The sequence below is a fragment of the Symphalangus syndactylus genome, chromosome 13 (assembly GCF_028878055.3).
Source record: "Symphalangus syndactylus isolate Jambi chromosome 13, NHGRI_mSymSyn1-v2.1_pri, whole genome shotgun sequence".
Taxonomy (NCBI): Eukaryota; Metazoa; Chordata; class Mammalia; order Primates; family Hylobatidae; genus Symphalangus; species Symphalangus syndactylus.
In genome coordinates, this window is record NC_072435.2 from 126032096 (window position 1) to 126055011 (window position 22916).

At 41.6% G+C, this 22916-nt stretch overlaps 1 protein-coding gene across 8 annotated transcripts in view; it reads left to right on the forward strand.

Moving 5' to 3' along the window:
• PIWIL1 (piwi like RNA-mediated gene silencing 1) overlaps positions 1 to 22916 on the forward strand; it is a 73311-nt gene that overhangs the window by 6577 nt on the left and 43818 nt on the right. For 6 of the 8 annotated variants that reach the window (XM_063615247.1, XM_063615246.1, XM_055235672.2 and 3 more), the window contains 15 exons: positions 1034 to 1159; positions 1652 to 1866; positions 2224 to 2345; positions 3729 to 3809; positions 4864 to 5061; positions 5476 to 5587; positions 10563 to 10689; positions 10909 to 11026; positions 11574 to 11688; positions 12973 to 13160; positions 13553 to 13625; positions 17275 to 17475; positions 17593 to 17696; positions 18868 to 18938; positions 19093 to 19246. In XM_063615247.1, the coding sequence (XP_063471317.1) occupies positions 1034 to 1159; positions 1652 to 1866; positions 2224 to 2345; positions 3729 to 3809; positions 4864 to 5061; positions 5476 to 5587; positions 10563 to 10689; positions 10909 to 11026; positions 11574 to 11688; positions 12973 to 13160; positions 13553 to 13625; positions 17275 to 17475; positions 17593 to 17696; positions 18868 to 18938; positions 19093 to 19246 (2005 nt within the window). The remainder of the gene's footprint in view (positions 1 to 1033; positions 1160 to 1651; positions 1867 to 2223; positions 2346 to 3728; positions 3810 to 4863; positions 5062 to 5475; positions 5588 to 10562; positions 10690 to 10908; positions 11027 to 11573; positions 11689 to 12972; positions 13161 to 13552; positions 13626 to 17274; positions 17476 to 17592; positions 17697 to 18867; positions 18939 to 19092; positions 19247 to 22916) is intronic. The other 2 variants (XM_055235677.2, XM_055235675.2) reach the window with 1 other exon arrangement.

The following is a 22916-nucleotide window of genomic DNA, read 5'->3' on the forward strand; positions in this document are numbered from 1 at the left end:
TGCCAGATCCAGATTCCAGGCTCCATGGGCAGGGCAAAGGGGCAGGAAGTACAAAAGTCACAAGTCAGCTATTGGCTCTCTTATGGAATTTTTCCAAAAGTGTCATCCTGCAATTTCTGCTTAAGTCTCTTAGGCCATCCCCAACCATGGGGAGGGTGGAAATTTTAGTCTATTAAGTATATTACTCCCAAAATAGAATTTTTTTAAAGAATGAGGAATTAGTTATTGGATAGTCAACTGGTAATCTCTTTTACACAAGATAACATGCCTATTAATTGACAGATGGAATTTTAACACTCGACTACAAAGTTCATATTCGTTTTTTGGCCCACATCATATTGTTGATCTCAGATAATTGTATAATTTCAGCAAATCAAATGACTTGAATAATTTAGGTTCTTATAACCACAGCTTGTAGCACTAAGCATGAACTGATTAATCATGACCTTATTACCTATACCAGTATGAGATGCGTGTCATGGTCATAGAATATGTGGAGGTGCAGAAGTCCACTCTTCTGATTCTGAAGGGAATCAGGTAGTGAGGAAGTTGCATTTTAGATGTAAGTTTTCTAATCCAGGTTACAGATTTAAACCCTCTAAACCACCAATTTCTGTAGCTGTAATTGCATCATAACAGACTGTGGAAAATGCATGAAGACCTTTAGGTAGTTATCAGACTTACAATACAGAAAAATAATTTCCCAGTCAGCAAACACATGCTCCTTCACTCTTGTACCACGGTCCAGTTGGCTTGGTCTCTTGATTCAAGGTGTACAGCTCTTGAAAGGGTGCATCTGCAATTGCCCAGGACAGTGACAAGAAGGCCTTTATGAATGAAGTTATAACTAGGAAACCATTCTCTCGTTAGGCTGGCAGATACCTAAAACATGTTGATAGGATTGTTTTATGCCTTGTCTTCTACACCTCAGTATCCTTTGGATTACATGTAATAGCACTATGGGAGTTAATATTGTCATCCTTTATTTCATGCTTTATATTGCCCAAGTACATAATTTTTCTTTTCTTTTAAGAACTCCAGATATCTGCTGGATTTCAGGAGTTATCATTAGCAGAGAGAGGAGGTCGTCGTAGAGATTTTCACGATCTTGGTGTGAATACAAGGCAGAACCTAGACCATGTTAAAGAATCAAAAACAGGTAGGTTAATTCAGAATAAGTTTTGTGAGATTACATCTCAGGTACACAGGACAGTGAATTGAGGCACTTTAGGTATTTATTTGCCCAAGGATCCTGCATGGCTTTTCCATTTTCCTCTCTCTCACCTTCTTTTGGCGTTGATGAAGTAGGTTATAGATATCTTTAACTGCGCATTTTGAAACATCAACTCATTAAATATTAATAGATCATTTTTAAAACTCTTTGCCATGAAGAGATTTAGTTGGTTTTGTTGCAAATTATTTGTAAATTACTTATTCTAAGGAAGATTTGTTTCTAAATGTATGCTGCTTTAGAAATTCACCTAAAGAGATAGACTAGTGGTCTCCAAAGTCAGATGTCTGAGGACTTTCATGTTGTCTGCTGCCCTTAGCCTTGTGTTTACGGAACTGTGCCTGCCTTGTCATGGTAGGAAAGGTTTCAAGGAAAAATAAACCTGATATTTTGTTAATTGACTATAACTTGGTTTTCCAGGTTCTTCAGGCATTGTAGTAAGGTTAAGCACTAACCATTTCCGGCTGACATCCCGTCCCCAGTGGGCCTTATATCAGTATCACATTGACTATAACCCACTGATGGAAGCCAGAAGACTCCGTTCAGCTCTTCTTTTTCAACATGAAGATCTAATTGGAAAGTGTCATGCTTTTGATGGAACGATATTATTTTTACCTAAAAGACTACAGCAAAAGGTTATTTGGGAAAAGGGAGATGGGGGATTTCCACTTCAAAGCAGAAGTACCACAATGTAAGATAGTTCACATGGCTTTTAGAGAGACCCCAGGAGTCTCCTGTCTGATGTGACTTGGAATAAACACATAGGGTACTTTGGCATTATTGTAGCATTGTCATATTTGTCTAGGTAACTTGATGATTACAATTGAGTTATAATACACTTAGCCACTCTTTTTCTCAGAGCCATTTAAAAAAAAATCCAGTTAAAACATTTTGTAGTTTTCAGTGTTGCCTTATTAAGCAAGCAGTATGTGATTGGGCATAGTTGTCCTTTAAGGATTTAAAGTTTGGGTTTTCCACCTCTCTGGCTTCAGGTTACTGAAGTTTATAGTAAGACCCGGAATGGAGAGGATGTGAGGATAACGATCACTTTAACAAATGAACTTCCACCAACATCACCAACTTGTTTGCAGTTCTATAATATTATTTTCAGGAGGTATGTGTTTTATTTCCACATTTTATTAAGAAAAAACCAGCAAAGTTGAAATGATTGTACATTGAACATCTGCATTCAATTCTCCTAGATTTTCAACATTGGTTGCGATTATTGAGTTTCTCTGTATTGCAGTAACTTAAGGTGTGGTTTACTGAAGGACAATTCATCTATTTGCTTTAAGCAAGTATCCTGCCTTTACTTCCCTAATTCTGTTGACTTCGAATACTGTCTGAGCATATCAAATACTGTCTGAGCTTGTGTTCAGAACACTCGTATCCTCGAGAGCTATTGCGAACTTGGTGTTCCTTCTCCCCACGGTGGGTCCTTGATCAGGAGGCGGGGCAGAGTTCAGGTCGTTTGTTCCACCACAGGAGATATACTGCATGCTTGATAATTTGCTTTCAGTATACATATCACATATTCCCAATCCAAAAGCAAGACACGTGTTCTGCAAAAATTCTTATTTTTCGAGGGGGATGAGAAACAATCTGGATCAGGCTGAAATTTTCATGAGAATAATGGGGCATAATTCTTGTATTTGGGCCGGGCGCGGTGGCTCACGCTTGTAATCCCAGCACTTTGGGAGGCCGAGGCGGGCGGATCACGAGGTCAGGAGATCGAGACCACAGTGAAACCCCGTCTCCACTAAAAAAATACAAAAAATTAGCCGGGCGTGGTGGCGGGCGCCTGTAGTCCCAGCTACTCGGAGAGGCTGAGGCAGGAGAATGGCGTGAACCCGGGAGGCAGAGCTTGCAGTGAGCCGAGATTGCGCCACTGCACTCCAGCCTGGGCGACAGAGCAAGACTCCGCCTCAAAAAAAAAAAAAAAAAAAAAAAAAAAAAAAAAAAATTCTTGTATTTGTAATTTCCCTCTTTAAGTTAGTCATAAGATAACTGTCACTGATGATAGGACAATTCATTGTGATACATACTTGTTTTGAGTTAATGTAACTGGTAGATTGATTTTTCCCTAAATGAGGAGTTGGCAAATTTGTCTCTGCAAAAGGCCAGATAGTAAACATTTTAGGCTTTGAAAGCCATGTCATCTCTTGCAGCTGTTCACCTCTAGTACTGGACCGCCAAAGCAGCCAGAGACAGCGTGTAAGTGAGCGGTCATGGCTGTGTGCCAGTAAAACTATTGGTGGATGCTGAAATCTGAATTTCAGATAATTCATGTGTCATGAAATAATCTTTTATTTTTTCCAACCTCAAGGATATTTGAAAACCATTGTTAACTCATAGGACATAAAAAGCAGCGGGTAGGTTGGATTTGGCCTGGCTACAGACCATAGTTTGCCAACCCCTGCTCTAAACGACATGCCGTGCTGATTGCCGTATTAGAGATACTTATCAGTATTCACTCTTCTGACCTTTCAATTTCTAGGCTTTTGAAAATCATGAATTTGCAACAAATTGGACGAAATTATTATAACCCAAATGACCCAATTGATATTCCAAGTCACAGGTTTGTATGAAGTAGAACGTTTAATATTCCTTAGGCTTAATTACAAACTTTTGAGATAATAACCTAATTTGAAATGGTCAAATTTACTACAGTGACTGTTAATGCCACCCATCACATTATGTGACTATTTAACTTGAATAATGAGACATCCCAGAATATTTGGATTTTAAAAAAATCACGTAGTTTACCTGTCACTAGGGAAGAATACATAGTTGTCCAGTGCTAAGTTTGTATTTTTGCCCTTAGGTAATAAAAATAATCAGTTAATGTGGTGTATCAAGATTGCAGCCCAACTAGAAAAGCGCCTGCTGGGTGCTGTGCTCACTACCTCAGTGATGGTACCATTCATCCCCCAGACCTCAGCATTATGCAGGATGCCCATGTCACAAACCTGCACGTGTGCCCCTTGAATCTAAAGTTGAAATAAGAAATAAAAGGCTGGGCACGGTGGCTCATGCCTGAAATCCCAGCACGTTGGGAGGCCAAGGCGGGTGGATCACGAGGTCAAGAGCTGGAGACTAGCCTGGCCAAGATGGTGAAACCCCGTCTCTACTAAAAATACAAAAATTAGCCGGGTGTGGTGGGGGGCACCTGTAATCCCAGCTACTCGGGAGGCTGAGGCAGAGAAGTGCTTGAACCTGGGAGGCGGAGGTTGCAGTGAGCCGAGATCACACCAACTCCAGCCTGGGTGACAGAGTGAGACTCTATCTAAGAAAATAAATAAATAAGAAAGAAAATATTGCAGCCCAAACAGGTTTAAGTTTATCATAATAATTGTAGGTGCTTTCAATTAGATTGGCAAAAAGTCTTAGGCCAGTGTAATGAATAGTTGAATAAAGTTAGTACATTCATTTAAAATGAAACTTATACAATTATTATAATATTGTTAAAGGTCTTAAAGCTGGAACCATGTAAATCCTAGAAATAAGGAAATTGATTCATTCAAAAACTTTATAGTTTAGACCCAGTTAATAAAAGTGAAAACGCAACTTAGTGTGTGCAGAATGTGTTTGAATGTGGAGGGGTTCTTCATGACCCCCATCTTGTCTGACAGGTTGGTGATTTGGCCTGGCTTCACTACTTCCATCCTTCAGTATGAAAACAGCATCATGCTGTGCACTGACGTTAGCCATAAAGTCCTTCGAAGTGAGACCGTTTTGGATTTCATGTTCAACTTTTATCATCAGACAGAAGAACATAAATTTCAAGAACAAGTTTCCAAAGAACTAATAGGTTTAGTTGTTCTTACCAAGTAAGACTGCTTTTTAAAGTGTAAAATAATTTTTTGTGAGTCAAAATATTGTGGCTTTCTAGTTCTACAATGTTAAGAAATAGTGTTTAAAGTTGAGCGGTGGGAATAGCACAAAAAAAGGGTGAGGGTATTTTTCACCTTTCCCAGGATCATAGTTTTGGGGGTAACATAACTCATCTGGAGAGGACAAATAGCTAGTGATTTTTATCCTTTTAAATTATTTTTTGTTAGTAATTTAGTCACTTCCCCCATCCATCTGGCATAGTCTGTAAGAAACCCTGTTCCTTCTTTTTCCAACCTTGTATATAACCAGGTGATTTGCAATTTTAGAGGATACATGCTGTTTAGTCTCTCTTTTTAATATTAGTTCTTCACATTTCCATCAAATGCAGTCAAATCTCAACTGATCCCTAGGTATAACAATAAGACGTACAGAGTGGATGATATTGACTGGGACCAGAATCCCAACAGCACCTTTAAGAAAGCCGACGGCTCTGAAGTCAGCTTCTTAGAATACTACAGGAAGGTAAGATGCTAGTGGTGTTATCTTTTTAATATGAAGTAGTTAGATCTTAGGAGAAATCCAAAATATCTTTGGTAGAATTCTCTAACACTTGTTGCACATTTGGAACAAGTTGCTTTTAAAGCTGTGTGTAAATGTATTTGTTAGGGCAATCACAACATAATTTTATTCATTACCAAATTATTAAAATGCCTCTTTTTATTTGGTACAGTTCACATAATAAGAAGTGCCCTGTCCTGGTTCCCTTTTTCCAGTAGAATGAAAGCTTACATTTAAATTGAAGCCTGTGGAGGACAAGTAGGTTGGATAACAGGTGGTGAGCAGTGGGAGTTAAGAGCTTGCTATACTATCTCTCCCTCCATAATCAACATTTCACTTAATTTCACCTTGGAGACGGGTAGGAATTAAAGATCTTTGAACCTTCAGTATCATTTCTGCTAAATCTACTGCCTGTGGGTTAACTCTTAACTTTTGATTTACATGTTAACAAAATGCAGACAGGCTTGTTAGCATAAGCTAGATCAGTCTTTTGGGCGATCATCTAAAACAGTTTTTAAAGAGATGATTTTAGTTTTGAAAAGATCATCAAAGGCAAATAGCAAGAAAGAACAACTATTGACTAGAAGAAACTGAACTGTTTATATAAGAATGCATGCTAACATTGTTTTAGTACTCAGAGATGAGCAGATCTGGCCCCCAAATCCTTAGAACCACGTTCTGTTGGATATGTTAAAAGTGCGGGAAAATTATTTCTAGAAAACTATCAATTAAAATCTCAAAACATGTCTTTGAATTGCTGACATTTCACATTTTCTTCTACTTTCAATAGAGTATTTCCTGTTTCTAAAAATTTGGATAAATGAGCTTAAATATGAAAAGTACTCATATTTTGCATGCAAAGTATGCATCTTACCAGTGACCTTGGGAAGGTCTGTGTGCTGCTGTCCAGCTGCTCTGCTGTGACTAAAAAGATAAGAGGCCACTGCGGAGGGAGGGATTCTATGAGACGCTGAGTGAAGGGCTGACCTTGTTCCTGGCACGATGGGAACAGCCAGGGGTCATTTCGGCATGTCTTTCCTCCCACTGTTTTCAGCCTCTTTACTCCTTGAGGACTCCAACCATGCCTAACCTGGATCCCTCTGGGTGTCAGAGGTTACTGTGAGGAATGAGTTGTGGCATTTTTCTGTCGTTAATTTTAGTAATCACTCTCAGGGATGGTAGAAGTTGGTATATCAACAGCAAATATAAAGGAAACATCAGCTGAAACTGTGATTTAAACCTGAAGCAAGGTCAGTGGAACCTGTCCCCTTCCCTGACTAGTACTGAGTGTCCTGTGGCAGCTCATCGTCCTGTGAGTGGTGTTTTACGTGTTATCATACTTAGGAGCTCTGCCCAGACCCCTTTTACTATATGTTCACTCCCTGGGTGATTTCCAGTCTCCTCTGCCCAGGCTTCAGGCATGAAATGTTAAGAATCCCCAGACTTCCAGTTCCAGCCTAGACTTGTCTAAGCTTAGCTGCCTGGTTGTTCTAAGTATTTGGATGACTCAAAGATACCTCTCCCATGTTGCCAATGTTGAATGTGTTCTGTCTTCCCAACACGGCCCCTACTTGGTACTCTTGGTCAAGGCGGAGAAGGTATCTTGGACAGAGGCAAGAGATTTTATGGTTTATATACCCCATGCCTAAGTAGGTTCTTGGATATTTGAATAAACAAATGGTGGATGAGTCACACATCAGATCTCCACACCTTCCCCTGCCTCCTAGTTCTCTTTGTGCAATTCTGTCACCCACTTTGTTATCTGAATTGCCTTCATTTTTCTCCTTTTCTAAATGGCATCTCCTGTCCAGGCCCTATTTTTATAATTCATTTAACTAGTCTTAGTATTTCCTCTGCCTTCTGATCAATCAACTCATACACATCTGTTCTTCATCTTCCCCTTCCCCCCAGAAATGATGTGGCACCCGTGGCCCTGTGTCTTGTGAAGTGTGGTGATCTTTCTCCATGAGACCCTGCCTGCTGCTTTATTCTCATGGCGTGTCCCCCACTGTGCCTTTAGACTAAACATAGGACTGTGTCCCCTCTGTTGGACACACCCTGTATGCTTGTGCTTGAGATCTCAGCTCAGCTTCTTTCTCTAGGGAAGACTTCTCTGGAAATCAGGGATAATCAGATGTCTTTAGTAGAAATAATTAATGAAAGAGGTTGACGTTAAGATATTTAAAAGAAAGCATTCTTAGATTTTCTGGTAGAAATGCAGTTTTAGTAGTAAGTGATGGTTTGGGATTGAAGATAATATCTAGGAAACAGAGTAGAAGAAGTAAGGGTGTTTGGAAGAGAAGGTCATAGTTGGTTTTTAAAATAAAAGGTTTAACAGTAATGTTTAATAAAAATGAGAGTGCTGTTTTTTCAGGTGTAGAGGAAAATGTTTAAAAAGATTTGACAGGGCCAGGCATGATGGCTCCTGCCTGTAATCCCAGCACTCTGGGAGGCCGAGGTTGGTGGATCACCTGAGGTCAAGAGTTTGAGACCAGCCTGGCCAACATGGTGAAACCTCATCTCTACTAAAAATACAAAAATTAGCTGGGTGTGGTGGCATATGCCTGTAATTCCAGCTACTCAGGGGGCTGAGGCAGAAGAATCGCTGGAACCCAGAGGCGGAGTTTGCAGTGAGCTGAGATAGCACCACAGTACTCCAGCCTGGGCTACAAGAACAAAACTCTTGTCTCGAATGAATGAATGAATGAATGACAGGCCGTTTGGACCCTAAGAATATAAAAGTGGAGGGGGGTGGTGAGTACAAGTTCTGTATCAGGAACCATGCCCTTAAGGCCTCGGGTGAAATAGGGTGAGAGAGGACACACTTCTGAAATTATGACCAAACTTCTACAGTGTGTGTTTGCAAGTCAGTGATGTGGTGTAGAGGGTAACTGTTCCCAGACTTATCATTTTAAAACATGTGATAAAATAGGTAGTACAGCTATGTGAAGCAGAGGTCAGATATGAGTGTTCCACTTAAAATTTTCTTGGCCGGGTGCGGTGGCTCATGCCTGTAATCCCAGCACTTTGGGAGGCCGAGGCGGGTGGATCACCTGAGGTTGGGAGTTCGAGACCAGCCTGACCAACATGGATAAACCCCATCTCTACTAAAAATACAAAATTAGCCGGGCGTGGTGGTATATGCCTGTAATCCCAGCTACTAGGGAGGCTGAGGCAGGAGAATCTCTTGAACCTGGGAGGCAGAGGTTGCGGTGAGCCAAGATCGTGCCGTTGCATTCCAGTCTGGGCAACGAGCAAAACTCCGTCTCAAAAAAAAAAAAAAAAAAAAAATTCTTATTTGAAGTAAGAACATTAACTTCTTTCCTGGATGGTTGCTTCCATCAGAATAAGTTGAGAACAGGCTAGAATTCATGGTTTCTTAATTCACGAGGGTTTGTAATAGGTGGCCAGGACCTTGTCATATGCTAGGAATAAGAAATTTGCAAGTACCCTTAGCCTGCTGATGAGAGACAGACTAAGGACATGCTGTGATGATGTTCTTCTAGTGTGCTCAGTGGAGGTGTGTGGGTTTTTTTTTTTTTTTTTAAGCTAGATCTGAATTAAGCAGGTTGCTAAGAAAATCTCTTTTCAGCAAGATACAGGAGATGGTAGGAAAGAGGATCTTTGAGACACAGGGCCAGAACCTGTAGTGAAGAGAACTCCAAGCCTGTCATGGTTCTAGAATTGCAGAGCTGAGCTGGAGGCCAGAGAGCTCGTCTTTTGAGGACGTTAAATCATGAATATTGGCTGGGTGCAGTAGCTCACGCCTGTAATCCTAGCACTTTAGGGAGACCAAGGTGGGCAGATCACCTGAGGTCAGGAGTTCGAGACCAGCCTGGCCAACATGGCAAAACCCTGTCTCTACTAAAAATACAAAATTAGCCAGGCATGGTGGTGCATGCCTGTAGTCCCAGCTACTCGAGAGGCTGAGGCAGGAGAATTGCCTGAACCCGGGAGGCAGAGGTTGCAGTGAGCCGAGATCGCGCCACTGCACTCTAGCCTGGACAACAGAGTGAGACTCCATCTCAAAAAAAAAAAACAAAATCACGAATGTCATTTTTTGTTGTTTTACAAATTGTGAATGCTTATTTTCGGCAGTGATTGCATATGGGGAACCTTAATACTTCTCAATTGAAATTTGATTTCTTGAAAATATCAGTATTTTATAAAAACTTTGATTAAAAATGCCCTGTATCATAGGAACTTCTTCCCTTCCCCTCTTTATTCTTACAGTGAGACTGCTTTTATTAGTAAGTTCTCACAATAACAGAAAATAGTTTTAGAGGAATCATCCTATGGGGAAGATGCAGAGTTACACAGACTACTGTTTCTAAACCAAGAAATAAAAAATTAAGCAACGAGAACTGTGACTAAGAAAGTCTGAACTCAGAACCATACTGTCCTGGACCATCACAGTTTTTAGGAAAAAGACAGGGCACTCAGTAGAGCATAGAAATCACAACGTCTGTTTTAAGAAGGTTAAAAAAAAATGCCTTTTTAAAACTTTACCCTGAAGCTATTACCAGCCTTGCTATTGGCATCAGCTGTTTATTTTTATTTTTATTTTTTTTGAGACGGAGTCTCGCTCTGTCGCCCAGGCTGGAGTGCAGTGGCGCAATCTCGGCTCACTGCAAGCTCCGCCTCCCGGGTTCACGCCATTCTCCTGCCTCAGCCTCTCCGAGTAGCTGGGACTACAGGCACCCGCCACCACGCCCGGCTGATTTTTTGTATTTTTAGTAGAGATGGGGTTTCACCGTGGTCTCGATCTCCTGACCTCGTGATCCGCCCGCCTCGGCCTCCCAAAGTGCTGGGATTACAAGCGTGAGCCACCGCACCCGGCCTAGCTGTTTATTTTTTTAAAAAATGAAACCCTTTTTGCCCACTGAGATGCTACTCGAGGCATTTGCCATGAACAGCGACCCTTTCCTCTCTTGAGCAGCAGTACAACCAAGAGATCACCGACTTGAAGCAGCCCGTCTTGGTCAGCCAGCCCAAGAGAAGGCGGGGCCCCGGGGGTACACTGCCAGGGCCTGCCATGCTCATTCCTGAGCTCTGCTATCTTACAGGTACTGTTTCATTTCGTTCACTCGGAAGGAAGCCCCTGGATTTACCCTTTCTTTCCGAGGAGTCCTCAGACATTCCTTCCCCTTCCCTCCCCCCAGAAAACCTTTTCTTAAAACTGCCTTGTCTCCTGGGAATTCCCACTCACCATCACCCTATACTCCAGTTATTTAGACCTGATGATTATTTTTTTAACCATATGCCTTTCAATGTCTTATCTAAAGGTCTAACTGATAAAATGCGTAATGATTTTAACGTGATGAAAGACTTAGCAGTTCATACAAGGCTAACTCCAGAGCAAAGGCAGCGTGAAGTGGGACGACTCATTGATTACATTCATAAGTAAGTCATTGATTTCACTGGGGCATGGTTTCAGTTTTGTGTTTAGTATTTTATGTGGCTTTGAGGGGTATCTTTTGAGGGAGTGGCATAAAGTAACTTTCTCCTCTGGTATCTGTAGTATTTGGGGTGGGCTTTTTCTTTGCGTTTCTAAGCAAGTCTGCCTGTACCTCACTTACTCCTCAGGAAATAATGAAGTTAAACTTTGTAGCGTGGAGTCTTTCTAATTCTTCTGTTAGCAAAAGGTAACAACAGAAAAAGGGGATGTTTTTGGTCAAATCTTTTTTCTATCTTTGTTATATCAAGGGGTTTCCTTTGACGGGGAGAAAGTTTGGGCATCAGAATTTTAAGTTAAAGAATGTCATGAAGAGAAGCCTGAAGGTGATGAGAGAAAGATGATTGTGCTCCTGTGCCGGCTGGCATTCTCCCCAGCGCCTTAACCCTGACGGCGACATTGGAATGTGTTGTAGGCTGGAGTGGATATCTGTTTGACTGTGTCTTTTTGCTGTGTCTCTTTGTTGAGTGGCACGTAAATGTGTTAAATTTACAGAAACGATAATGTTCAAAGGGAGCTTCGAGACTGGGGTTTGAGCTTTGATTCCAACTTACTGTCCTTCTCAGGAAGAATTTTGCAAACAGAAAAGATTCACCAAGGTGGAAAAACAGTAAGGCAGCTTTTTGTTGTTGTTGTTGTTGTTGTTGTTTTTGAGATGGAGTCTCGCTCTGTCCCCCAGGCTGGAGTACAGTGGTGCAATCTCAGCTCAATGCAAGCTCCAAGCAAGGCAGTTTTTAAAGTTGACAATCAAGTGAGACTTGGGTCAAATCACAATAAAGCAAGTGGGAATAACTGAGTTCCATGCCAGAATGATCTTTTCCTCACCTTTCTCTTCTCCCCTTTCTCTCCTCTCATCCATTCTCTATCAACCCACGTGAGCAGCCTGGGACCTCAGAAATAGGTACACCCCAGGAGGAGAAAATGTGGAAGCCCTAGAGAATGTGGAGCCTGTAGCTGGGTCCTCAAAAATAATCTGTAAGACTTAGCTAAAAAGTGGTTCGATTCTTTTTTTTTCAGTAACTTGAGCTAAAGTGTAGAATTCTAACTATCTGCCTGGGTTGATATTTTGACGGCCACTAAAATGATGGAAAATCCCTGATTTGATTGGCCTGGACCATTTGTTTATAGAGATAATATATTAATTATTATGATACCTTTTATGGTTCATTTTCAGAAAAGGAAAAGTATTCTAAAAATATTTTAGTGTAATTAAAGCACTGTAAAGTGCCAACATTTTTAATTTTTTTTTTTTTTTTTTTTTTTTTTTTTTTTTTTTTAGAAAATGTTGTCCTTCCTACCTTTGAAATGTCCTGTGAACAGTGATCTCACAATGTAGTTTAAAATTCTGGTTGCATTGTTTACTGTATCCCCTGCATGAGGCCAGTCAGGGAGGTGGCCAGGACACGCAGAAGACACCGGGCTGCTCCCTGTGACGACCAGCACTCGGGGGCTGTGCCTCGTGTTTATTTCACTTTCTGTCTTGCTGTCAGATGTTTTTGTAGCTTGCTTGCGGCATATAACACCTCAGTCAAGTTGCTTTACTCTCAAAGCCTTATTTTTTAATATTTTCGTTATGAAGAAAATAGCTATGCTCGTAAGATTTTTTAAAAGATTACGGAGAATGCAACTAAAGCACTTAGGGAAGTACCTGGTCCAAGTAAGCATTTGAATGGCAGCTGTCAGTATGAGTGTATTTTAAGTAAAATTGCCATCATCCTTTGGATATGTTTTAGAGTGTGCCCCTATTGAGGGCATTTTCTCTGTCCCTTTAATTCAAGCATAAGAGTGGTACACTAAGTTTCAAAATATGCCGTGGTAGAATTATTGAAGACTTTTTGGCTTGATCACTGAGAACTTACAATGGAATTTACAGTGTGTCTGAACTCTCTTCTAGTTTGATTACAATCCACAATTTGCAGATTGGTCCAAAGAGACAAGAGGTGCACCATTAATTAGTGTTAAGCCACTAGATAACTGGCTGTTGATCTATACGCGAAGAAATTATGAAGCAGCCAATTCATTGATACAAAATCTATTTAAAGTTACACCAGCCATGGGCATGCAAATGAAAAAAGCAATAATGTAAGTTAATCAAGTCATTTCTGCTCTGAAAATTGCTTAGCAGTCATTTGGAGGGGGTGGGAACTCAAAAGCGATGGAACTATTAAAAATACAAACTACGTTATCTTAATTGAAAGATTTGATGTGGCTCCCTGTAATGCAGATAAACAGAAATATATTTTAATAACTAAGAATGGATGGGAGAATCAACCAAGTAAGACAGTTTCTGAAACCTGCGTGCTTAAAATACTGCTCTTGTTTGTATTAGAAACAGCCCTTGGCATGAATGGCTAGTCTCGGTGTTTGATTTCATGTTTTATACAGAAATGTTTCGTGTTACACAGGAAAGTGTTTATGCGTGGTCCATTTGTCGTTACTTTGTCTGAATGTTGGATTGTGTACTTTCATTCTAGGATTGAAGTGGATGATAGAACTGAAGGCTACTTAAGAGTCTTACAGCAAAAGGTCACAGCAGACACCCAGATAGTAAGTAACTAATTGACATATAGGCAGTTTTCGGTGAAAGAGCTTTTTCGAAGGGGGCATTTGTACATTTTGTAACTTGGAGTTCTTTTTTCAAATGTTAATAGGTTCTCAAACTAGGCACAAAATATGTTTTGTAACCATAAAGTAGCTAAGCTAATGCTGGCTTTAGTTGTATACCTAGGAGCTTGGTTTACACACTGCAAAAGGTGAGGAAGGGGTGGAGAAAAACAAAGCCATCTTCAACTTATTCGGACCCAAAGGCTTTACTTAGTCTAGAAAATTTGGAAAATACAGAAAAGCACAAAAGTAAAAATCAGCTGTTGTTCAGCACACGTAGATGTACAATTACGTAATTACATGGAAGCTCCCCGGACAGCCTAGTGCCAGGTATGGGAAGAGTAGGGTCGCAGAGAGCAGGGAGCCCTGAGTGACACTCAGCAGCTTGTCAGCTTCCGTGTGCATCCACGTCACCCCGAGGGGTCGGGATACGGATGCAACCACTCTCCTAAGCTCTTTCCCCTTTTATCTGCAAACGTGTTGTTGTTGTGTGCGCTTGACCCACCCATCCAGGTGAGCGAGTGATGACTCGGGAGGGGAGGACTGAGTCCTGAAGAGCCCATATGCCTGTTTGCCAGAGTCTCACTGCCTAGCGTGGGTGGGTGGGAGGTACAGAGGGTTAGGAATTGGAGACGGGGACATTAGGTGATGGCAGCCACTTAATGACGGGTGGTTTTCATTGGTGATCTGAAATTGTGGGGACGTGCAGCCAGTGTGTGTTGTGGTTTCGTTTTTGTTGTACTCTGTAGCGCAGTTATTAAGAGGGTAAACTCTGAAATCAACCCCCGGGGTTCACATCCCGGCTCAGCCATTTGCCTGATCTTCATCAAGTGCTTCTGGCTTTATCTCCTTTTCTGAACAAATTAAGATGGTAGTAATAATAGTAGTGAACCCTCATAGCACTTCTGAAGTTTAATGGCATTGTCATGCCCGGCCCCTCCCTAGTAGCCCAGGACATGTTAATCGCTGTTGCTGCTGCTGCTGCCAATCAGCTCCTCAAACTCAGCGAGTCTGAGTTAACTCTTCATTTTCCCAATCCCATCAGTGTTTTGAATTATCCAGGGGAAAATTACCCCCCTTTTCTCAAGCTAGTTTTTTAGGCTGTCAGGTATGTCCTGACTTCACTGTTAGTCCAGCTTTCTATAAATTGTTAGTTAGAAACTGTCTGTCACTCTGGCACACTGCTCTCTAGTGCAAGGCCATCTGCCTCGTTCCTGTCATGTCCCCAGCGCTGAGAACAGGGCCTTCTGTATTCCAGGCACCAGCATGTTGTACGACTACAGCCTGGCCTTGTTCACCATGGTAGCGCTTTAGGCGTGGTCAGGCCGCCATCCTGCTCATCCTCTCTCTCATGCACACACCCCTGCACACACTTCTGACACACTTTTCTCAAACTTGCCTTTGTGTTTTCCAGCAAAGTTTTCAACTTGGAAGCTTTCTAAGTTATATTTCTTCTCTAACATTCCTCCCACCCTGAAATTCTGTCAAGATTGATTGGTTATTGTTTTTAGTTTGCATCTAGAATGTAGCCTTTGTAAACATGAGCAGTGCCATGGTTTTCTTTTTAAGTCCACACACCCAGGCTAATGTAGCAAAATAGAGCCAGGCTCATTGTCAGGGAACTCCGGAGTTGTCCAAGTCTTAATCACATTTGGCCTAGAATCTCCTTTGCATTCAGTCTTTGTCCAAGAACTTGGAATTGTGGCCTCAAGACTTCCTGGTCCACAGTGGAAGAAAGAGAATAGGGCTTAGACATTTACTTTGCAGAAGTGAAAGCACAGCCGAGCCAAAGACCATGACCCCTGAAGAGCTTTCTTTGCACTCTACACCCCCATGCCCTGTTCCCATAACCATTCCCTGCCCCTGCTCTTGCTGCCATGAGCCCCTGGGTGTGGGGGAGGGTGTCTTATAAGTAGTCCTTTTATTCAGGTTCTCTCAACTGGTCCAGTTTGAATATTCCATCTATTTTGTTGGGGTCCAAGACAAGTACTTCAGCGCTCCTTATTTTTAGCAGAGTTGGTTGGTTATTGTTAGAAAACTGACATAGAAAGGTCATAGTAGCCTGGGACTGTAGTGGGTGTCACATAGAAGTTCAGTCAATTCCTACTGCTTTTTATACCTGTAGCCTAAAATTGCCACAGATCTGCCGAGGGAACATGGAACTTGCAAAAGATAGAATGACAATATGAGATTAAGATGTAAGTGGTAAGGAAAATTATGATAGGTTCTACTATTATGTGATTATGATTGTGAAGTAGGAAGGGAAAAATGACATGCATGTGAATAATGATTAGTTCAGCGATTTCACTGATTATTAGGCATTTATATCCTTGGCTATTTTAAAAACAAGTTGAAGGTACATTTCTAGTTCACAGGAAACATTCTGAAGACAGCAGCACGTCGTGGAGTATCGAGTGCTAGGATGAGTTTCTTCTGCCCCGTTGAGTTTTCGTATAGCCACATTGCAGTGAGTTGGCAAAGACAGATTTAGTGATAAACAATACATCTGTGTTGCTGTAAGCCTGAGAAATGAATTGGCTTCCTCTAATGTTCAGATGTTCATTATTTTAGCCCTTCATGTCACACTTTAGATCCCACAGGCAGATAGCTATTATGTTATCTGGGTAATGGAAACACCCAAGGTGGGAAAATTATTTTGCTGGGCACTATAGAAAGGGAAGAGAATAATCTGGGAATATAAATTGGAGAACATGGCAATGAGTTAAAAGCTGGATTCAGGCCGGGCGCAGTGGCTCACGCCTGTAATCCTAGCACTTTGGGAGGCCGAGGCGGGCAGATCACAAGTCAAGAGATTGAGAACATCTTGGCCAACACGGTGAAACCCCCTCTCTATTAAAAATACAAAAATTAGCCAGGCGTGGTGGCACACACCTGTAGTCCCAGCTACTCTGGGGGCTGAGGCAGGAGAATCAGTTGAACCTGGGAGGCAGAGGTTGCAGTGAGCCGAGATCGTGCCACTGCACTCCAGCCTGGGCAACAAGAGCAAAACTCCATCTCAAAAACAAAACAAAACAAACTCCAGAAAGTTAAACTTGGATGCCCAGAATTGGGGCAGGGGTACATTTAGATCAGGCACTCTGTTTTGTCCCCAAAATTGTCCATGGACCTCCTGTGGAAGTTCATAGTTTGATAAGATTCTCAATCCAGAGCTTTAAAGCTTACAAGTTACGATTGTAGGTGAATCATGAGTAAATTAAGACTGTGGAAAATCTTTCATCTGTCTACCTGTCACTTATCACTAACTTGTATTACCTTGTTCTCTGTCTCTAAATTTTTCTGCGCTAGTTACACAGAGCATATTTAAGTTCTCAAGTTTAAACAGTATTCAGTTTTGACTCGTATTTTGCTTAATATGATTTATTTCCTTCACGCGCACTTATCATTTAGTTGAACATGATGAGCAGTATTTGTTAATGTCCTACTGATTAGCTGTGCGGCTGAAGTGAATAGTAAAATAAGTGATCATGTTCTTGACATTGATACTTCACAGGTGAGTTTAGTTTCCTGTCCTCTCCTTTACTCTTAATCATCTGTCTCCTAATTCTTTGTAACGAGGGCACTTTGTTTTCAGGTTGTCTGTCTGTTGTCAAGTAATCGGAAGGACAAATATGATGCTATTAAAAAATACCTGTGTACAGATTGCCCTACCCCAAGTCAGTGTGTGGTGGCCCGAACCTTAGGTAAACAGCAAACTATCATGGCCATTGCTACAAAGATTGCCCTACAGATGAATTGCAAGATGGGAGGAGAGCTCTGGAGGGTGGACGTCCCCGTGAGTTTGATTTAATTGGTAGATGCAGTTTTAAAATTGGTATTTAAGAACATGGATTTACTTTTTAAATGTTGCTGGTACTCCATTGTATCTAAAATTACCACATTTGTGTTGAAGCTGAAGCTCGTGATGATTGTTGGCATCGATTGCTACCATGACACGACAGCTGGGCGGAGGTCAATCGCAGGATTTGTTGCCAGCATCAATGAAGGGATGACCCGGTGAGTGAGACTGGACTACTGTGGGTGGCAGTGAGGACATAAAGCAGGCGTCTGGTGGTTCAGGAGCAGTGTTCATTCTTCGTTGTTATCCTTCCAGTTTCTCAATTATATACAGCAACGAATTTAGGAAAGAAAAATAATGACCTACCCTAGCTCTTGAATGACTTTCATCCTGTATTCGTCAAACTGCATTTCAGATTTTTTTTTTTTTTATCATATGTATTGGCAAGTACATCTTGTTAAATGTGACTCTCTCTAAAAGTGTATTTGTTTAATAATATTTACTGGCCACTGAAATGTAGTTTCACATTTTCATGTAGAAAAACAACTTCAGTTTACCCAGTCACTTGTATTTCAACATAACATTATTTTCAGTGCTTTTCTTGGAACTAGGGGAATTGCCAAGAATAGTAATACATGAAAATTGAAGGTATATTAGTTGTTGACATTAGTAATGGATATGTTTCAAGGTCTTTTGTCATTTTTAACTTTTAGTTTCGGGGGTGCATGTGCAGGTTTGTTACATAGGTAAACTCGTGTCATGGGGTTTGTGGTTCAGATTATTTCATCACTCAGGTACTAAGCCTAGTACCCAGTAGTTATTTTTTTCTGCTTCTCTGCCTCCTCCCACCTCCCACCCTCAAGTAGGCCCTGGTGTCTCTTGTTATCCTCTTTGCATCCATGAGTTCTCATCATTTAGCTCCCACTTATAAGTGAAAACAGGTGGTATTTGGCTTTCTGTTCCTGCACTAGTTTGCTAGAGGTAACGGATGGAGCTGAAGGTCTTTTATCTTTTAGAAGAGTGAAACTTACAATGAATAGTTTCTCAAGAGCACAGCCATGAATGTGCTTCTGTGTGTATTTAGGTGTAATAAACCTGGACAGCGCCTCTGGGTATGATAGCTAAATTCTGTTTTCTCCTTAGCAGCTGGAATCATGGTATTGATTGGTAATGAAAACAGACACAGGTTGTGATGCTCATACAGGATCTCTTGTATCCTGCTCCTTCTGTGTAAGGTGTTATAAAGTATTTGGAGACGTTAACAGATGTCTTTAAGGCAGTTACAAAGATGACAGATTGCTAAGAGTGAAATAAATATAGAATAATTCAGAAAGGAAAAATTGATAAGACAATTGCATTCTTATTCTAGCTGTGTTTTTCTCTGAATAGCTGGTTCTCACGCTGCATATTTCAGGATAGAGGACAGGAGCTGGTAGATGGGCTCAAAGTCTGCCTGCAAGGTTAGTCTCCTGTGGGGTTGCCATTCTGCTGTCTAAACTGGGGTCTTCCAGAAATTACCCTGAACTGTGTTACTGAAGTGCCCAGAATTTGGGAAGAACAGACTAGTTGTGTTGTAGGCAAGAATTGACGTAAAACTTCTCCGGCCTGTTTCAGCGGCTCTGAGGGCTTGGAATAGCTGCAATGAGTACATGCCCAGCCGGATCATCGTGTACCGTGATGGCGTAGGAGACGGCCAACTCAAAACACTGGTGAACTACGAAGTGCCGCAGTTTTTGGATTGTCTAAAATCCATTGGTAGAGGTTACAAGTAAGCACGCAAATTGTAAAGCATTTTCTTTTTACAAAACTGCACCTTTGTATCTTTGAAATTAGCATCACAAGATGAAAGGATAGGGGAGAACCTAACTTGATGGGGACAGTAGGGCCTTTGAGGTGATGGGAAGGGCAGAGGGAAGTTTCTATTGGAAATTTTTCACAAGAAGGCCGTGTTGAGGGGTAGTATAGAGGGTCATTCCTTCACAGAATAGGACAGTAAGACACCCATTACCAATCATCGATCAGCCTTCTTTCTTACCTAAGGCCTTGGAGTGCAAGTATCTGATAATTCTGTACATCCAAAGGCGTCCACAGGATTCATTATTGAAATAAGTATTCCTGACAGTCTTAGCTTACTGAATACTTGTTTCATTTCCTTGTGGACTTGACTAGTGTTTGATCAGTAAGGTGATTGGCAAGCATCTAGTCTCATGGGGCAGGGGGTGGTTCTACTTTCTCCCTTTTTTTTTTTTTTTTTTTTTTTGAGACAGAGTCTCACTCTGTTGCCCAGGCTGGAGTGTAGTGGCACAATCTCGGCTCACTGCAACCTCCGCCTCCCAGGTTCAAGCGATTCTCCTGCCCCAGCCTCCTGAGTAGCTGGGATGACAGGCGTGCACCACCACACTCAGCTAATTTATGTATTTTTAGTAGAGATGGGGTTTCACCATGTTTGCCAAGCTGGTCTCGAACTCCTATCCTCAGGTCATCCACCCACCTTGGCCTCCTAAAGTGCTGGGATGACAGGCATGAGCCACAACCCCCAGTCTCTACTTTGTCCATTTAAGCGATGTGGACAGCCGAGGATGGTATCCAGATGCTGCACTTGTTTTCCTTTGAAACCCGTGTTGGTTTTTGTCTTCCTCTGCTCTCCTACAGACATTTCCGTCAGTGCCATTATGAGTCAATAAAATGTGTACCATCGCGAGAGAGATGTTCTAACCAGTTACGTTAACTAGTCCTCTTTATCAGATCTGTGAGCGATTTGAAATCAGGGACTGTTGTGTTAAGGGCTAAGTGCATAATAGATTACAGATTTAAAGATTGAACTTTTCAGGATATTTGGGAGATCTTGCACCCTGTTTTGTGTGCTTGCACATACATATTACACACCCATTATTCTTGTATTTTAGCATTTTGTATCATTATAGAAAGGAGGGATTCTGAAAGCCACTGGCCACATCTGGGGCTTGATTTTACCTGGTGCATAGGAAAAGGACAAGCACCAAGAGCTCATTCCTTATTTCTACTAAGGGGCTTCAGAGTCATCTTTGGCCAATGCTAAAAGGCCCCACACAATAAGTGTTTGCCCCAGACATTTCTTAAAATGAGATGTGATGCCATGAAGGTCTCAGAGAAAGTCAGGAGTGTTTTTATCTTTTTTGAAACAGTTGTGTTTCAGATTAAAAGACCATGCATTTTTTTAATATTTTGGAAATGAAAGTTAATGTTCTTTCCTATTCCCTTAAGACTCTGAATGCTTATATTTTGTCAAATAATGATACTTTTTTATTTTCAGGCTTTAGAAGCCTTGTTGTATGCTGCTCTCTGACTTGGCCTTTCTGTCTGTGTGGGGAGGTGTGCTGTGGTATGTGCGGCAGGCAGTAAAGGAGGATCTCACTTGGACTGCTTCTTTCCTCCTCTTTTTTTCCTGTGATTTACTACTTGAGCACACAGTGTTTTCTAGTCTGCATTGTCATGTCCTCACACCTGAAGTGAAGGAAATTGTCAAGAAATGATGAATAGAGGTCATAGTGCAAGTTCGTCACATTCCCTTGAGCTGAATTGTAGGGCTACTAGGAGTACACACTCTGGGCCTTGCTGGGTCATCTCTGTTTCTTAGGGTCCTTTGGGTTTGATTCCCAGAAGGACTGGCAGAAATGGCTCTTGAAAAGGAGGTTGCCACCCTAGTGAATGAGTACCTGTGGACAGTCGTCCTGAGTGTGCAGAGTGGAGCCTGGTGCAGCTGGTGGGTGCACCTGCCCAGCTCCATCAGCGAATGGGAACACAGTGTTGCAGGGAAGGAGAACCTAAGTCGACTGCTTGGGCTGACACTTAGCGCACTGTTGCATGAAGTAGACTGCACACTGTGAACTGTGGCAGTAGAGATCAGTGGTAAAAAGCAATATGTCTTAAAATCAGAGTTCGGTTAATCCCAGCTTTACCTTCATTTGTAGAAGAAGGGAACAGTTAACTGAGGCATTGCAAGGAGTAAATGAAAATATGCGTAACGCACTTCACACAGTATCCAGTAAGTATTCAATACATGGTAGATAGTTCTTCCGGGAAAAACCTTCAAGTTGTACGTAAAGGTAAAATATCTGAGAATTATTCTTCACTTTTAAAAACTGCAAAGTTTGGACTTAAATGTTTGTATAGTAGTTATCATTAGAACCACAATGTTTGCTTTCAAATTGAAATGTTGCTTTTAAGCTTTTATAGCGACCTATCACAGGGCAGCTGATTTAGAGTGTTTGATACAAGAACAAATCAGAAAGTCATGCCAGCATATTTGTGACCTGTTTTTGTTGCTCTGTTTGCTAAATTGTTTCTCGTGATGTTATAGGATTCACGTTATCCACCTTATGTCCTTCTGTTCCCAAGACTGATACTTGTTTTAGATGCTATCATGAAGTCCTAGATAGTCATCACTTTCCAACAAGGCCCTATGCTGAACTTAATCTCTGTAAGTGGCAGAGGCATTTGAAACAGAGGGCTGCACATGTTTTCAACACGTTCACTGTGGCTTTGTTATATTCAGAGCTATTAGCGCAGGCAGTCGCTGGGCAGCAGTGGTCTACGTAGGCAGATAGGGACATTTCTGAAGATGTCCTCTGCTTACTAAAGTACTCTCATTGAATTTCTTGCCCTATTTAATTTTCAGTGAAACACAACAGCAAAATTGCCGAGTCAGACACTGCTAGGTCCATACTGTATAAAACCCTCTGCTTCCCAGCGTTGGAAATCAAGTCTATCTGTCCTCTTAAGAGATGGAGGTGCTAATACTCATGTTTATCTAGTGCTTACTACCTGGCAGTGCTGTTCTAATTGCTACCTGTTCTAATTCATGGATTAACTACGTGGATTATGTGTGTCCAAGTGTGGCTGCTTCAGAAGGATTTGACGTGAGCCTGGAGGAGGGGGTGGAAAAGGATGTGAAAGGTACTCAAGCAGACCACACAGTGCAAGTGCAGGGCTGCTCTCAGCAGGGTCAGAGGGAGGGCAGAAGGGCCAGGGATCTGCCGGGACGGACAGCTGATATAGTGCACGGATGTGTCCAGGCCAAGAAGCCTGATGAACCTTGACACAGGAGAGCCGCCTGAAGAATCCAGGTGGGGATGGATGGCTAAAAAGGGCAGCCTCTAGTATGGGTGCATCTGACATGTGGTAGGCCAGGGAATGTGGGGCTGTCCTAGGGTCTGCACAAAATGTCATTTGAGACTCCAGTGAAACACTAATATGAAAATGAAGTTACTCCTCCTGAAAAAGGTATATGAATATGTAGTATGTATGTATGAGTGTGTGTCTGTGTGTATCCCCTGATATATTGTGAAACAGTAATTTTGAAAAGCGCTACTTAAATCCACTTACTTATTAAAGATTTTAGGGTTAATATTATATTTTCTACACAGTAGAAAATGCCCACTGAAGACTGTTATAAATTG